At 44.7% G+C, this 18,337-nt stretch overlaps 1 protein-coding gene across 3 annotated transcripts in view; it reads right to left on the bottom strand.

The window, feature by feature from the left end:
• LOC127419749 (pleckstrin homology domain-containing family G member 1-like) overlaps nucleotides 1-18,337 on the bottom strand; it is a 96,312-nt gene that overhangs the window by 11,534 nt on the left and 66,441 nt on the right. For all 3 annotated transcript variants that reach the window (XM_051661434.1, XM_051661433.1, XM_051661432.1), the window contains exons 9-15: nucleotides 17,516-17,611; nucleotides 10,366-10,452; nucleotides 9,959-9,992; nucleotides 9,758-9,847; nucleotides 8,547-8,585; nucleotides 8,427-8,449; nucleotides 7,748-7,915 (exon numbers count right to left, since the gene is read on the bottom strand). In XM_051661434.1, coding sequence (XP_051517394.1) covers nucleotides 7,748-7,915; nucleotides 8,427-8,449; nucleotides 8,547-8,585; nucleotides 9,758-9,847; nucleotides 9,959-9,992; nucleotides 10,366-10,452; nucleotides 17,516-17,611 — 537 coding nt within the window. The remainder of the gene's footprint in view (nucleotides 1-7,747; nucleotides 7,916-8,426; nucleotides 8,450-8,546; nucleotides 8,586-9,757; nucleotides 9,848-9,958; nucleotides 9,993-10,365; nucleotides 10,453-17,515; nucleotides 17,612-18,337) is intronic.

The raw sequence follows: 18,337 nt of genomic DNA, 5'->3' as shown, positions 1-18,337 counted from the left end.
TCTCCCTCAACGTCAGTAAGACAAAGGAGCTTGTGGTGGACTTCAGAAGAAAAGACAGAGAACACAGTCCCATCACCATCAATGGAGCACCAGTGGAGAGAGTCAGCAGCTTCAAGTTCCTGGGTGTCCACATCACTGAGGAACTCACATGGTCCGTCCACACTGAAGTCGTTGTGAAGAAGGCTCATCAGCGCCTCTTCTTCCTGAGACGGCTGAGGAAGTTTGGAATGAACCGCCACATCCTCACACGGTTCTACACCTGCACTGTGGAGAGCATCCTGACTGGCTGTATCTCCACCTGGTACGGCAATAGCACCGCCCACAACCGCAAAGCACTGCAAAGGGTGGTGCGAACTGCCAGACACATCATCGGAGGTGAGCTTCCCTCCCTCCAGGAAATATATACAAGGCGGTGTGTGAGAAAAGCTCGGAGGATCATCAGAGACTCCAGCCACCCGAGCCATGGGCTGTTCTCACTGCTACCATCAGGTAGGCGGTATCGCAGCATCAGGACCCGCACCAGCCGACTCCATGATAGCTTCTTCCCCCAAGCAATCAGACTTCTGAACTCTTGATCTCCCACGATCAAAATACATCAGCACTGCACTTTATTACCCTTACTCTTATATCTCACACCAGACTGTCATAAATTATATTATTATTGTTATATTATGTACTCTCTTAACAACTGACTATCAACCGACAGCCTGAATGTCAATACAGTACAATACTGTACATTCTATATATATATATATATATATATATATATATATATATACATATATATATATATATATATATATATTTTTATATATATATTTTATTTTTAATTTTTATTGAATAATGTTTATCTATATAGTAAAAAAAACACACAAAAAAAACAGCGTATTGTATACTGTACAGTGTATGTTATTATTTGTATATTGTTGAGTGTAATTATGTGTATAACAGATGTTTAAATTGTGTTGTTGTAATTTGATGTTATTGTAAATTGGTATATGTCTCATCACTGTCACTACTGCTATGTTGATCGGAACTGCACCCAAGAATTTCACACACCATTGCACTTGTGTATATGGTTGTGTGACAATTAAAGTGATTTGATTTTGATTTGATTTGATTATGCTTAAATGTTTGAAATTAGTTTTGTAGACAAAAATAAAATTGTGCCACTATATTAATTTATTTCATTATAAATCTAAAATGTAACAAAAAAAAAAAAAAAAAAAGCTTTCAAAATTGATGACTTGGACCAAATAATAAAGAAAAGCAGCCAATAAGTGCCCAGCATATAGATGGGAACTCCTTCAGTACTGTTTAAAAAGTTGGTTGAGAAAATGTCGTGTACATTTCTGAAAATTCTAGGCAAAGGGTGAGTACTTTGAAGATGCTAAAATATAACACAGTTTTGATTTATTTTGGATTTTGTTTAGTCACAACATAAATCCCATAGTTCCATTTATGTTATTCCATAGTTTTAATGACTTTACTATTATTCTAAAATGTTAAAAAATGTATAATAAAGAATGAGTAAGTGTTTCAAAACGTTTGACCGTTAGTGTAAATAAAAAATCTCTGTCGTCTTTTGTTCTTGCTACAGTATATAGACCACTAGGGCCAGATTCTGATTTCCTTAGAGAATTTGCTTATTTTCTGTCAGATATGGTTGTTACTGTGGATAAAGCTTTATTCGTTGGTGACTTCAACATTCACATAGATAACGAAAGTGATACACTGGGATTAGCATTTATCGATATTCTCAACTCTGTTGGGGTCAGAAAAATGTGACAGGACCAACTCATCGCTGTAATCATAGGCTAGATTTAATTCTGTCATATGGAATGGAAGTTGATAATATAGCAATTCTGCTGCAGAGCGATGACATCTCAGATCATTACCTAATCTCTTGTATGCTGCGCTTAGCAAAGGTCACTCAATCTATGCTGCGTTATCAATCGGGTAGAATTATTCTTTCAACCACTAAAGATAGCTTCACTAATAACCTTCCTGATTTGTCTCAAATTCTCAGTAAGCCAAAAAGTTCAGAGGAACTTGATGTAGTCACAAAAAATATAGATACAGTCTTCTCTAGCACTCTTGACAGTGTTGCCTCCCTTCAATTAAAGAAAATTAAAGAGAAAAGCCCTGCACCATTGTACAATGATCACACTCATGTTCTCATGACAGCATCTTGGAAAATGGAGCACAAGTGGAAGAATACCAAATTAGATATGTTTCGCAGTGCATGGAAGGAGCATGGATCATCGCTTTGTCACAAAGCGAGACAAAGAGACGCAAGAGCAGAGGAACAGTTCAAAGGATTTATTAACAATAAATTGTAAATTCAACTGGGCTGGGAAGGAGTGGAAAACCCGGCACCGGTTGCAGTAAGCAGGAGATAGGTGTTCATTGATGTGTGTGTGCCGTGACCGTGCAGTGAGCAGATCCGTGAGGAATCCTCCATAAAGAGTGTGTTCATAGGCAAATGTATGCGTCGTGGTAGTCAGGAGCAGATCTGTGAGGAATCCTCCGTTGAAGAGTTGTGGGTGCAAAGAACAAGTGCACAGCAGACTGGAAGGCAACCACACTCCCAACACGTGGGCAGAGATGAGGAATCCTCCGTTGAAGAGTCATGAGCACAGAGAATATGTGTACAGCATACTGGAAGGTAACCATACTCTCGATACGCGGACAGAGACGGGCAACCAAACAGATACATGAGACAGGACCAACTAGGCAGAGAGAGCGAGGTAAGTTACTTCACATCAAACAACAATCTAGCAAAGATACTGCCACAACAAAGGGATTAAGCAGGCAGTGAATCAGCGGAGAACCAGGTGCTGCTAGCACGCTAATTAGTGGCATGATCAGCGTTCCCCTGGGAACAGTCAGTGTTCCCATGGAAACACTGATCATGCATGCCAGCAGTGCCTGAGACACATGAGGGAGAGAAATAACAAAACAAACAGAACAAACTGACGAACTCACTGGAACCATAACAAGTGTCTCCAGACAGCCTCTAAAAGCTACAAGGACTGCATATTTGAGCAAACTCATAGAAAATAGCAATCCTAGGTGTTTATTCAGTACTGTTGCTAAATTGGTAAGGAATAAAGCTTCGGCTGGACCAGATATTCCATCGCAGCATAGTAGTAATGACTTTATGAGTTTCTTTACTGGTAAAATTTAAATCATCAGAAACAAAATTTGAATTATGCACCCATCTTCCATAGCACCTCAGCGTCTCATATTATTCACTATGAGCAACTTCAGTCATTCGCTTTCATGAGTCAGGAAGTTAACATCAAAACATCAAAAGCAACAACATGACCACCCCTTGAGTAATGAGTTCAAATCCAGGGCATGCTGAGTGATTCCAGCCAAGTCTCCTAAGCAACCAAATTGGCCCGGTTGTTAGGGAGGGTAGAGTCACATGGGGTAACCTCCTCGTGGTCACTATAATGTGTGGTTCTCGCTCTCGGTGGGGCACGTGGTGAGTTGTGCGTGGATGCTGCGGAGAATAGCGTGGGCCTCCACACACGCTACGTCTCCGTGGTAACGCGCTCAACAAGCCACGTGATAAGATGCGTGGATTGACGGTCTCAGACGTGGAGGCAACTGAGATTCATCCTCCACCACCCGGATTGAGGTCACTATGCCACCATGAGGACTTAGAGCACAATGGGAACTGGGCATTCCAAATTTGGGAGAAAAGGGGAGAAAAAAAAGCAACAACATATATTTTAGATCCAATACCGACTAAACTCTTAAAAGAGGTGTTTCCTGTGATCTCAGAACTTCTTAATATTATTAACTCATTATCTTTAGGGCATGTCCCAAGAAACTTTAAGCTGGCAGTTATTAAACCACAAGAAACCACAGCTTGATCCCGGAGAGTTAATTATAGACCAGTGGAACTGCGTTGCACCTTACTGACCTCTGCCTGTATCATCTTGGTCAAAGAATGGACTTCACTATTAAAATATACAGACAATAAATGAATTGCCAACTAAAGCCTTCATCAGCCAAAAAACAAAGGACAATGCGTCTGTGTGGACTTCCGCAGTTAATTCAGAATGGACTTCAAAGACTTTAGTCTTTAATCTTACGGTCCATAAAAAATCTTATTGTTTAAAAATTGGCCCCTAACACTTACTTAGTTTACTTACTTAAAGCATGACTTGTACTACACATAAATAACTAATATTGGCATTATATTAATGCTGTTTAGCCAGAAGGGAACTGGCCCCCACAGTGAGCCTGGTTTCCCCCAAGGTTATTTTTTTCTCCATTAACCAACATCTTATGGATTTTTGTGTTCCTTGGCACAGTCGCCTTTAACTTGCTCACTGGGGGTCTCAATACAAATATTATTTACTTCTTTATTTATTTTAAGGCACAATTTACAATTATGTTTTTGTCAAACTAAGACATTACCAATATTACAGCTTAATTTTCTGTTAAAGCTTAATTTTCTGTAAAGCTGCTTTGAAATGATGTGTGTGTTGTGAAAAGCGCTATACAAATAAAGTTGACTTGACTTGACATGACTTACTATGTCATGCCAGAGATGATGCCATCTCTGAATTAATTTAACAAAATATTACAAACATTTCATTTGTTTATTATGAAGGCTGGTAATATGCTGCTTAATATTGCCATTATTAAAATATATATTGTCCATGAAATAACTCACAAATTACAGGAATCCTACCCCAACCCTGTAGGGAAACAACAACTGGCTGACGACCTGAATGTGTTCTACTGCAGATTTGAAAGGCCCAATCTCACACCCCACACCCACTCTGACCTTCACTTCACACAAACACCAACACCTCCTGCAACCTCCCTCCTCCCCCCTCCTGCTATTCAACCTACACTTAAGATCTGTGAAGATGATGTGAGCCGCATCTTTAGGAAACAAAAGACGAGGAAGGCTTCAGGCCCATATTGCATCTCACCTGCATGTCTTAGATCCTGTGCTAACCAGCTGGCCCCCATCTTCACACAGATCTTCAATAGATCACTGGAGCAGTGTGAAGTTCCATGCTGCTTCAAACGCTCAATCATTATTCCTGTCCCAAAGAAACCAAAAATCACAGGATGTAATGACTGCAGACCTGTCGCCCTGATGTCTGTGCTCATGAAAACATTTGAGAGACTGGTGTTGGCCCACCTAAAGAACATCACTGGACCCATTCTAGATCCCCTTCAATTTGCTTATCGAGCAAACAGGTCTGTGGATGATGCAGTCAACATAGGATTGCATCATATCCTGCAACATCTGGACAGACCAAGGTCATATGCAAGGATCCTTTGTGGACTTCAGTTCAGCTTTCAACACAATCATCCCAGCTATTCTCCGGACTAAATTACACCAACTCTCTGTTCCCAGATCTATCTGTCAGTGGATTACCAGCTTTCTGACGGACAGGCAGCAGTTTGTGAGACAGGGGAAACTCACTTCTAGCACCTGTACAATCAGCACTGGTGCCCCCCAGGGATGTGTGCTCTCCCCACTACTCTTCTCCCTCTACACCAACGACTGCATCGCCAAGGACCCCTCTGTCAAGCTCCTGAAGTTTGCAGATGACACTACTGTCATCGGCCTCATCCGAAATGATGATGAGTCTGCATACAGAAGGGAGATTGAACAGCTGGCTGTCTGATGCAGTCAAAACAACCTTGAGCTGAACACGCTCAAAACGGTGGAGATCATTGTGGACTTTAGGAGAAACACCCCAACACTGACCCCCCTCACCATTCTAAACAGCACTGTGGCAGCAGTGGAGTCATTCAGGTTCCTGGGCACTACCATCTCACAGGACCTGAAGTGGGAGACCCACATTGACTCCATTGTGAAAAAGGACCAGCAGAGGTTGTACTTCCTTTGCCAGCTGAGGAAATTCAACCTGCCACAGGAGCTGCTGATACAGTTTTACTCAGCAGTCACTGAGTCTGTCCTCTGCACTTCAATAACTGTCTGGTTTGGTCAGCTATGAAATCAGACATCAGAAGACTACAAAGGACAGTTTGGACTGCTGAGAGGATTATTGGTTGCCCCCTGCCCCTCCTTCAAGAACTATACACTTCCAGAGTGAGGAAAAAGGCTGGAAAAATCACTCTGGACCCCACTCACCCTGCCCACTACCTTTTTGAACTGTTGCCTTCTGGCCGACGCTTCAGAGCTCTGAGCACCAGAACCGTCAGACACAGGAACAGATTTTTCCCTCAGACTATCCATCTCATGAACAGTTAAATTGCCCCATTGAGCAATAACTATGTGCAATACGCAGTTTAGTCTTTCTTATATTTATCCAACACATCCAACCTCTTCTGCCATTTCATTCCTCTGGAAAAAAAAACAAAAAACATTTGCACTGTACATAACAGATTTGTATTTGCACTGTACATAACAGATTGTATTAGATTTGGACTACCCATGTGTATGTATGTATGTGTGTGTCTGTACGTATGTGTATAATTAGTTTTATTTTTTGTTTTTTTATTATTATCTATGTCTTGCTGCTGTTTTTGTATTGTTTTTGTATTGTTGTACACTGGAAGCTCCTGTCACCAAGACAAATTCCTTGTATGTGTAAGCATACTTGGCAATAAAGCTGATTCTGATCTGATTCTGATTCTGAATAATGCAAAATTTCCAAAGGGAAAATTTACTATACTGGTTTTAAGGTGCTCTGGCATCACATTAATTTGTCCTGTAACAAACCTTGTTTGTTTTCCTGACTCAGCTGAACCGTCAGAGTCAGACTGGCTGTAGTTTCACTTTGTTTCATTCTCGTTCTCTACAATGTGTTTCAACGGCCTACTGTCATTGAAATAACAGCATCAGCAACTCCCTACCACCTATTTAATATGAGTGAGAGAGGTGCCTCTAGTGCAGTAAGGATGAAAGAATATAAATGAATGTGGTTCGGAGCTAGAGAAAAAAGAATATTCAAGGATATATAGCCCCGAAAGCCCAGAGCTATCTACGCACCTGAGCACTTGCAGTGTATATATCTGTTTATAATAACAGGAGCGCAGTTCACTTCCAGCGCTCTCCTTTGTCATGTCTCATGGACCGGGTGTAACCTATTCGTCCAGTCAGCCAGGGTGAGCAGGACTCATGATAGGGTTGGCCAGGCCCAGCCAGGCCCACCCATGCCCCCCTATGGAGCTGGGATTGTTTTACTGTGAGATCAGTCTGTTGTTACTTATGATTTAGAAAACACATTTTATTCAGAACTAGAAAAGGAAAAGTAGTTAGAAAACTTTGAAGTTTTGAAGATTTTGAAATATGAGTGGATGGATGGATAGATACTTGAGCTTTATGCCAAAATCCACATTGTTTGTTGTCACTATCAGGGATGCAAACTCATGAGAGGTGAAAAAGGTGAGCAAGTCATAGCAGGTGTTCCAGGGATGTAATTTAAGTTGATTTGTTTGTTGTATTTAAAGTAGAGCTATCAAAATTACAGCGATAACACATGCGATAAATTTAAAATGTTTAACACATATTTTTCTTAAAGGCAATTAACACATTTACCAATTTTTACATTGGATTCTGACATTTTATTCAGCTCACTGTAAGTCCAGAACACACCAACACTGACGCACACCAAAAGGTTTGCCAAAAGTTGGGTAGTTTCATCCCTGTGCTATATTCCTATGTAATTAGGGTAATACAAAAAATAAATAAATGACATGAAGTGAGGAAACATGTCAAAAGTCATATCAGACTTACCACACCAGTATCATCTTCATCATCAGCATCTTGTGGATGCCCTTCATCTACATCACTGTGGTTGCCAGTGTCCAGTGACTCCTGTGATTCGCTGACAAGGCTACGGGATCGACCGATAGAACCCAAATGGGCCACAGGTGACAGCAGAGCGACTCCTAAACTAGAACACTGTGAAAAGAAAATACAAGTTTCTGACATATTCTCGAATACTTAGGTCTAACACTTAAGCCATGCCCTTACTACACAATTTCTGGTCAGATTTGACTGTCGCGGACAGATTTCGGAGACATACATAGACAGCCTGCCCGCGTCTTCCCAATCATTCTGCTCTATTTTATTTTTTTGTCTCCTCTTTTGTTTTTCAGCCAAAATCAGTGCACAGACAACTTGGACATTAAGCTGATCATGACCCTCCATTTCTGGAAAAATTGTGTGATCATTCTAATTTCTCGTTGACTATGTGTTTTTTTTTTTTAGCCAAAGTTCTTGTAATTTGTGCACCTCGTCTACATACTATCGTGTAGTATGTGCGCTACTATGACAAGAAGATGACAGATGATAAGAAAGTCATCAGTCGTATAGTGAAGGCACGACTTTATTTATTTATTTTTTGTATTTTTTTTTTATCAACTCTAGATATATTTCATGGATTTGTGCTTTGGTGAATTGAGTTCTTTACCTTCTGTGTATCTGGGCTGGATACTACAGCAAAAAAAAAGGGAAGAAAAAATTTATTTAAGTGACATTTGTAGAATTTGTAGAAATGTTTTTTCACTGATCACTTTACATAAGTACTTACTTATGTGTTTGGAGTTTTTCAGTAATTTAGCTAACGGCTCTGAGAATAAGGAGAGACAGAGAGAGAAAGACATTCAAAAGAAACAGAGATTAAGGGGCTTTCACACTGGCAATTTAGTCAAAAAAAAAAAAAGCACAATTCGCATGAAAAATTGGTAATATGAAAGCTGTTTTGCAGACAGTGGTACAGAACCCGAGACTACCTGTAGAAGGTGCTATGAGCTCAGTTGTAATGAACTGTGGCACAGTTTAAATGAGAGAGAAAGCAACCTGTACTCAGGTCCGCACTTGTTCAGGATGTAAAAAAACTAGCTCATGCGTTTTTGCTGATTTTAGCATGATGGCATCAACACCAACACCACCATGAGTGACAGGGGAACAAAAGCAGTACTGCAAATGCATTACTTGCAACCAGCTGTCTCCTCAAAAAAAAAAAAAAAAAAAGTCTGCGAGCATCAGATATAGTCACCTTCTTCCGGACATGCATATCTGCTGAATTATGGCAAAGTGTTGTTCACTCTGGTGTGCATAATGACACCAAATTAATAAAAACCATACAAATATAGGGACCCGCGTTCGACAGAATCTAAGGCCATGTTCACATTACTATGTTTTCTTTTGAAAACGCATGAATTATTATTATTATTATTATTATTTATTTATTTATTTATTTATTTTTGAAAATGATGACGCATTTGTTGTCATGTGATACTGAAATGTAATCCATTCACCCCCACAAAATCAATATGGTGGCCCATGTTGTAGTGGCATTGTTGTGCCTGCTACTCAATTTCATAGCACTGTTAAAGATAAATGTTACTTTGAAGGAATGCAGTGTGAAGGTTGTACAAAGGCAATTGCGTTTCAAACCGTACACGAAAATGACGCAGGGTCACACTTCTTAACTTTTTTCTGCATATGCATTAAGGGGATTTAAAACACGCTGTGGACAAGCAACTTTTGGAAAACATTTGAAAAAGATAGTGTGGACGGAGAGCGTTTTGAAACGAAAACTATGTTTTCAATTTTATCCGGATTCATGTGGACGTAGCCTGACATGTCTGAAACCAGACCAATGCAATGAACAATCACACTCTGATTTGGACCGCAGCAAACGTGCCCAGTATGAAAACCACCTAAAAGAAAATCAGTGAAAAATCTATGAAAAATTTTAATAAAATTCTTTTGTTTGTTTTATCTGTCGGGTCTTACCGGTCTTCCTGCGCACTCTCCTTGGTGAAGGGCCCTCTTTAGTGTTCTCTCTCTTGTAACCCTCAGAGTTAAAGTTAAAACCTGGGTGGTCTACAAAAAGTTAAAGAATAGAGTCTGAAATCCAGTTACTTAAATTTTACACATGAACTTCACCTATACATGCACTGTAGCTTTCAGTGTGAAGTTAAGCATAATACTTACTTGCAGTATCCATCTCCAGAATGGCCTGCTTAGCCTGAGGTGAGACAGAGAGAACATTTACTTCCTGTAACACCTACACAACCACTGCAGAACTCTGCATTTTGGGTCATAAATACATATGATTTTTTAATACCATATAAATGAGAACCGTGAAGAATTGCAGCTTCTGTTCAAAAACATTTTTGATTGTGTTTCAACTAAATAGACTATTGGAGGTGCTATGCCCTCACTTCTGTAAAAAGAGAAACCTATGCTTCACCTTCACCTTTAGTGTTCTTTCATTCTCTTTGAGATGTGAACTACTTTATCGTGACACAGTTCAGTAGCAACAGCCATATTTGGCCACACCCACTCAATCACTGAGAGTACATTCTATACAAGGACATTGTGTATGTGCACATTCTAACCTTGGCCGGTATTTTGGCTGGATGATTTTCAAGGATCAGTCTTTTCAGATGCAGGACCCACATTCTCTTGTCCTGCTGAGACTTCGCCTGACAGTGGATTAGAGATATATCAGCACAATCTGCAGGTTTAAGATCATTTCCTGACACACCTCTATAACACCACTGTGTGGGGAGTCACCCAGCAATCAAATAACATCAGCACCAAACATCAAAATCAAAACAAACATTGAAATCAGCTGGGTGGATGTCAGCAAATGTCAGTGACTAACAAACAGATGTGACTGACTGGAACTGCCGCTCAACAGTGACATTACTTCATTTCATAGACAGTTACAATTTAAAGCCAGTGGCAAAAATGTTTTTATTCAAGCTAACAGTGAGAATGGCTTCATTTCAAAATAAAAGCTTCCGCCAAAATAAAAGCTCCACTGATGATGTCTTTTCAAAAATAATACAAATATAATAAACACGCTGACCTCAAATCATCAGTCTCACAGTATTGTATTTATAGAACTGCAACAATACAAAAAAATAAAATACTAAAAAAACAGGTATCAGTATCAGCGAGAACCTAAAAAAATAAAGTAGCGGTACTCGTATTAGTTTTCTAAGAATTTTTATCAGTACATCTCTAGACTTAAGCATATTTTACCCCCCAACTCTCAATACCGTTCCCTGATGGAGGGAACGAGACGTTGTGTCGATGTAGTGACACTAGGGGTCGCTCTTAGGAGCCCGAGGCATCTCTGGTCTTTGATAAAAGGCCAATGAAAATTGGTGAGTGGTATTTGCATGCCACTCCCCCGGACAAATGGGTATAAAAGGAGCTGGTATGCAACCACTCATTCAGGTTTTATGCTGAGGAGCCGAGACAAGGTCCGGCCATTTCAGCAGGTAGTTCAGCGTTGTGGCAGGAGGGACACAACGTCTCGTTCCCTCCATCAGGGAACGGAGGTTACGCAAGTAACCATGACGTTCCCTATCTGTCACTCACTCGACGTTGTGTCGATGTAGTGACACTAGGGGTCCCTATACAAAACGCCGCAACTGGCTGAACTGTGTTATGTGAACTGGCGGTGTGTGATGGGCAGACAACTGTGTGCCTCGTAGCCAGCACACCAGGCCGACACGTAACCTCCCCCAACATAGTTATGACTGTCGAACGGCCCTTTGGGGACAAGTCGACTACCCAAAAGATAGAGACAGGCTAGCCCAGTCGTGGCCTCTTTTCTCCTTCTTTTTTCCACTCCCTAAAAAAAGGGGGAATATCCGACTGGGCCGACCAGGTCTAGTTGGGGGGTATCCCTCCCAAGGGGAGGACACCGTGGAGACCACACCTCGCCCAAGGAAGATGCAGTTTGCCAACAGGGAAACAAATTAACGGAAGATATACATCGCATGGGGTTACCTTACAGGGAACCACCACATGCAGAGCACCTACCTCAGAACAGGGCTCTTAGTTAGCACGTGTACTAGGCCGGCAGCGAGTCTCTCCAAAAACTCGACTGCCACAGGGCTCAGAGGAAGTCAACCAGGGAACATAGTTTGTGAATACTACTGGGAATTAATGGCGCACGTCTTCAGCTCAGAGGAAGTGAAAATCGCTATGTGCAAGCAATACTCCCGGCCGGCTATTTCGGGCTTATCCACTTGTATTGCGTGCCACTACCCGGGATGAAACCGATTCCACCCGGAGGTTGTAGAACCTCGCAAAGGTGTTGGGTGTAAATATCTGTTAGAGAGGCACCCCTGGCCAGGGCCCAGGAGGCCGCTACACCCCTGGTAGAATGGGTTCATAACCCTATCGGGGGGGGGCACGTCCTGGGCGTGATATGCCATAGCTATGGCGTCAATGAGCCAGTGGGCGATCCTCTGCTTGAAGACAGCGCTTCCTTTCCACTGTGCACCAAAGCAGACAAAGAGCTGCTCAGAGATCCTAAAGCTCTGCATGTGATCCAAATAGATGCGTAAAGCGCGCACCGGACATGGCAATGACAGGGCTGGGTCTGCCTCCTCCTGAGGCAGTGCTCGCAGGTTCACCACCTGGTCCCTAAAAGGGGTCGTGGGAACCTGGGGCACATGGCCCAGTCGGGGTCTCAAGATCACATGAGAGTAGCCCGGACCAAACTCCAGGCACGTTTTACTGACAGAGAACGCTTGCAGGTCTCCTACCCTCTTAATGGAAGTGAGCACAGTCAGGAGGGCAGTCTTCAAGGAGCGTGCCTTAAGCTCAGCTGACTACAAAGGCTCAAAGGCGGCTCTCTGTAGACCCTGAAGAACTACAGAAAGGTCCCATGTGGGAATGAGGCGTGGTCTGGAGGCATTCAGCCTTCTGGTGCCTCTCAGGAACCTAATGATCAGGTCATGCTTCCCTAAGGACTTACCGTCCACTGTGTCGTGGTGTGCTGCTATAGCAGCAACATACACCTTCAAGGTGGAAGGGGACAGCTGCCCTTCCAACCTCTCCTGCAGGAAGGAAAGCACCAATCCGACTGCGCATCACTGGGGGTCTTCCCGTCGGGAAGAACACCACTTAGCGAACAGATGCCACTTAAAGGCATACAGGCGCCTCGTAGAGGGTCTGAGTGATCGTGTCTACCACTGCTTAGGTCTTCCATTTCCCTTCCAGGGGCCAGACATGGAGATTCCAGAGGTCTGGTCACAGGTGCCAGATGGTGCCCCTTCCCTGAGAAAGAAGGTCCTTCCTCAGGGGAATTCGCCGTGGGGCTGTCGCGAGGAGCATGAGGTCCAAGAACCACATCTGGTTGGGCCAGTAGGGTGCTACCAGGATGACCTGCTCCTCAACCCTCCCTCACCTTGCACAGAGTTTGTGCAAGTAGGCTCACTGGGGAAACGCATATTTGCACAGGCCAGGGGGCCAGCTGTGTGCCAGTGTGTCTATGCCGAGAGGTGCCTCAGTCAGGGCGTACCAAAGTGGGCAGTTGGAGGATTCTTGGGAGGCGAACAGGTCTATCTGTGCCTGCCCGAATCGACTCCAGATCAGCTGGACCACGTGAGGGTGGAGTCTCCACTCTCCCCTGAGGGTAACCTGTCGTGACAGCGCGTCTGCTGCAGTGTTGAGGTCGTCCGGGATGTGAGTGGCTCGCAGCGACTTGAGGTGCTGCTGACTCCAGAGGAGGAGACGGCGGGCGAGTTGTGACATACAACAAGAGCGCAGACCACCTTGGCGGTTGACATATGCTACCGTTGCCATGTTGTCTGTCCGAACTAACACGTGCTTGCCCTGGATCAACGGCCGGAACCTCCGCAGGGCGAGCAGAATTGCCAGCAACTCGAGGCAGTTGATGTGCCAACGCAGCTGCAGGCCCGTCCATAAGCCGGCAGCTGTGTGCCCATTGCAAACAGAGCCCCAGCCCGTTTTGGAGACCTGCTCTAGGGGAACACCTGCCTGTAGAAATGAGAGGTCGGTCCAAGGGCTGAAGAGACAGTGACAAACCGGCGTGATGACCATGCAATGTGTCCCGCGGTGCCATGCCCATCTCGGTACTCGAGTCTGAAGCCAGTGCCGAAGCGGTCTCATATGCATCAACCCGAGCAGGGTGACCAACGCTGAGAATGCCATATGCCCAGGAGCCTCTGAAAGAGTTCCAGTGGAACCGCTGTTTTCTGTTTGAATGCCTTCAAACAGGTCAGCATCGACTGTGCACACTCGTTCGTGAGGCGTGCAGTCAATGAGACTGAGTCCAACTCCAAACCAAGAAAAGAGATGCTCTGAACCAGGAGGAGCTTGCTCTTTTCCCTGTTGACCTGAAGCCCTAATCGGGACCAAGTCCCTGTGTGCACACAACATGTCCCGAGAGTGAGCTAGGATTAGCCAATCGTCGAGATAGTTGAGAATGCGAATGCCCACCTCCCTTAACGGGGCAAGAGCTGCCTCTGCGACCTTCGTGAAGATGCAAGGGGACAAGGACAGACCAAAAGGGAGGACCTTGTACTGATACGGAGGAAGGGTCTGTGTCGAGGTGGAATTGAGACGTGAAAGTAAGCGTCCTTCAGGTCTACCGCCACGAACCAATCTTGATGCCGGACGCTCGCCAGAATGCATTTTTGCATCTTGAACGGGAGTCTGTGTAAAGCCCGGTTCAGTACTCGCAGGTCCAATATTGGCCGCAACCCACCGCCTATTTTTGGTACGAAGAACTAGGGGCTGTAAAACCCCTTCTTCATCTCGGCCAGAGGGACAGGTTATATCGCACCCTTCTGTAGGAGGGTGGAGTCCGCGCACAAGGTAGCAGCATTTTCGTCCTTCACCAAGGTGAAGTGGATACCACTGAACCTGGGCGGATGCATGGTGAACTGAATTGCATAGCCGAGTCGGACGGTCCGGACCAGCCATCGCGACGGATTGAAAAGCGCAAGCCACGCATCCAATTTCCACGTGAGGGGGACCAAAGGGTCAGCCTCGTCGGACATACCGGCAGGTGGGGCCTCGCTGCGGGGCGGAGCTCGAGGTGCCACACCATGTCGTGGCCGTGCTGAGTCTAGGGACATCGAAGCACTTACCTGGCTCCTTGTGACCACCCCTGGAACAGCCTGGGACGGGGGAGGTAGAGGCCTGTCCTCGCAACCTGTGGAGACTGTCACATCTGGTGCGGATGTGTGCCACAGCTGGGCATGCAGGGGCGGGGAGACCGCCGCTGGAGCGCCAATCCTACAAGGGAAAAAAGGTGGACGTGGTCGTGATGACGACCGTGCACAGCGGGTATGTGACCCAGGGAAGGAGGAAACCACTCTTTTGCTGAACTGTTGGGTACCGCAGCCACTTGGGCATGCGACGAAATCAAATGAAAAGGCAACAAAAGATTCTCCACCCAGCCTTCCACCGAGGGATGGAGTGGTCTTATTACCAGCTCCAGTGCAGTGGGTTTCGTCGACCCTGGGTCGCCTGTCTCAGGGGTGCTTTGACGACCTTCATGGGTTCTTGGCAGCCGGCCGTGAGACGGGTGGTGTCTGCTTCCTGCGGTGGGCTCCACGCCGGGGCCAGGCCGAAGGGGCAGGCTGCGGTGGAGCCGGTGCAGTCACCGTAGGGGGACACCTTTGGCAACAAGCAGATGGAGTGCGGGATCTGGAGCTGCGCCGGGGCAGGATATGTTGGATAGCCTCCGTCTGCTGCTTCACCGTCGAGAACTGCTGGGCAAAGTCCTCGACGGTGTCGCCGAATAGGCCAGCCTGGGAGATAGGGGCAGCAAGGAACCTTGTCTTGTCGACCTCACCCATCTCGACCAGGTTGAGCTAAAGGTGGTGCTCCCTGGACCACTAATGTGGACATCGTTCGCCCGAGAGACTGTACCGTGACCTTCGTCGCTCGGAGAGTGAGGTTGGTCGCCAAGTGCAGTTCCTGCATCAGATCTGGTGCGGAACTACCCTCATGCAGTTTTTTTAGTGCCTTGGCTTGGTGGACCTGCAGGAGAGCCATGGCGTGCAGGGCAGAGGCGGCTTGTCTAGCAGCACTGTAGGCTTTGGCCGTTAGGGATGATGTGAACCTACAGGGCTTGGACGGGAGCTTTGGGCATATTTCCACCGGGGGAATCGCCGTATAGCCCCTGGCTGCCCCACCATCGAGGGTAGTGAGGGCGGGGGAACTGAGAAATCGGGACTGGGCAGTAAAAGGTGCCTCCCATGATTTTGTCAGCTCCTCATGCACTTCTGGGAAGAAAGGCACTGGAGCAGGGCGTGGCTGCTTTGAGCGGTGCCGCGAGCCCAGGAACCGATCATCGAGCCTCAAGGGTTCAGGGGAGATCAGAGGGTTCCACTCTAGCCCAACGATCGCGCCGCCTGAGAAAGCATGTCCGTCATCTCTGCATCAGCCTGTGACTGGGCATTTGTCCCCAAAGCAAGCCGTGACCGCAACGTTGCCATGGTCATGTTCTCGCAGTGAGAACATGAACCATCCACGAACGCTGCCTCCATGTGGGTCGCGCCCAGACACGAAAGACAGCGATTGTGACTGTCTGAAGTTGAGAGGTAACGACCACAACAAGGAATAACACACAAACAGAAAGGCATCTTTAAAAAGACGCGTCTTTAAAAAGACATTTCGTGTGTGCTGCTCTTTTAGAGAAATATACTCTTTCAGGAAAATATACTCTCTTTTTTCTGCCGAAGCGCCCAGGGGTGTTCTCTGCAGTGCACCAGTGCAGAGGAGGGAGAAGCCGCTGAAATGCGCCGTCAGATCCAGTAGAGGTGAATGAACAGTTAGCTCAGTAGACATCGACCGTTCGGCTCTGAAGAGAAAATCTGAATGAGTGGTTGCATACCAGCTCCTTTTATACCCATATGTCCAGGGGAGTGGCATGCAAATACCACTCGCCAATTTTCATTGGCCTTTTATCAAAGACCAGAGGTGTCTCGGACTCCCAAGAGTGACACCTAGTGTCACTACATCGACACTACATCAAGTGAGTGACAGATAGGGAACTACAATGATGCGTGAATTGTTTAGAATTTAATAATAAAACACTTGTTTCTTGTTGCGGTAATGAGAGTATCATAATGACCATCTTTTTTCACATTGCGGTAATGAGAATTTGGGGGTAAATTGAAATGAAAATTACATGCAAAAAATCATGAAAGTCTTTTATGCAAAATATAATAACTTGTCTTTCGATTTTTGGGTAAAATATGACCCAGACAGGTTCGTGACTGCATGCATTCTTGTTCTAACCCTAAGAGTTTATGAAATAAAAGGAGAACATGTATTAGCTCCTGAGATAACAGTGTACCATCCAAACACATTAGAGTGGTGGTGATTTATGGGCATTCTGAAAGTTGTGGCACATACTGCATCACATTTATGACTTCTCGACTGATGTCCAACACACAGGTCAGATGTAAAATGATTGGCTTTAGGCGAGACTCATACAGTCTCTCTCTCACACACACACACACACGCACACACACGCACACACACGCACACACGCACACACACACACATTTTTGTGCATATATTCATACATGCCAAAGCCTGTAGGTAGAGGGGTGTGGTTTTACTAGGGTAAATTTCAAGGCGATTGGCCATCTGTCAGAAGCCTGGCCTCAGGCTGGACATTCAAGCGTTTGTTTAATATGACCTGCTGATCTTAGGTTACATACCGTATGCATGTGCATGTGTGTGACTGTTTGTGGTTACCTGCACAGTGTGTTGAAGTTTGGGGTTCTTATAGTGAAACACACTGAAGCTCAGAGGTTCTTTAGGAATTACCTCCACCAACATAAGATTACAACACTGCAAAAAAAAAATAAAAATAAAAAGACAGAGAAAGAGAGGAAGAAATTCACTTACATTTCCAAACTTTTTATACAACCATGAAAGCAATTTTTGTACAGTTCGTCTCCACCTTGCTGGACAATCCAGTAAAAACCGGCTTCTGAAAGTAGCTGGTTATACATGGGTTTTAGCTGGTTAAAGCTGGTAATTCATACACTCCAGCAAAGTTAGAGTGTATGAATGAATAATGCTGATTTAACGCATTAGTTTAGTGTGATTAATTGTATGAAAAATAAAGTGTTAAAAAATGCAATTAATCATGCCTCCGAACTGTATGATAATTCCATAATGAAGAATATTCCTACTATTGGAGCATTCAAGCTTGATGTACCACCTTAAATCAGTAGGGACAGTCAGTGCTCCAGCTGTAACGCACCTCATCAAACCAATGAGCAGGCAGCATATAGCCTTCCACAGATGCACTTTTGAACTCATACAGACACCTGGACCGAGCTGGAATCTCAAGATGCGTTTTTCAAAGGCACTTTGTCCTAAAAGCACAGCGCTTAGGACATAGAGGTGCTGAAAACGAATGAGAAACGATGCAACCAAAGTGAGAAGTTCCAAAAGCATCCATCTGATGCACAAGTACATTGACCAACAATTAAAAATAGAGCAGAGGGATGTAGGCCAATAATAGGGTTATGTTCATTGATATGATAATGTGTTATCAATGACGACATG

The sequence above is a fragment of the Myxocyprinus asiaticus genome, chromosome 29, assembly GCF_019703515.2.
Source record: "Myxocyprinus asiaticus isolate MX2 ecotype Aquarium Trade chromosome 29, UBuf_Myxa_2, whole genome shotgun sequence".
NCBI classification, from domain to species: domain Eukaryota; kingdom Metazoa; phylum Chordata; class Actinopteri; order Cypriniformes; family Catostomidae; genus Myxocyprinus; species Myxocyprinus asiaticus.
The sequence above is the reverse complement of the archived record's forward strand: the minus strand, read 5'-3'. Positions and strand labels throughout refer to the sequence as shown.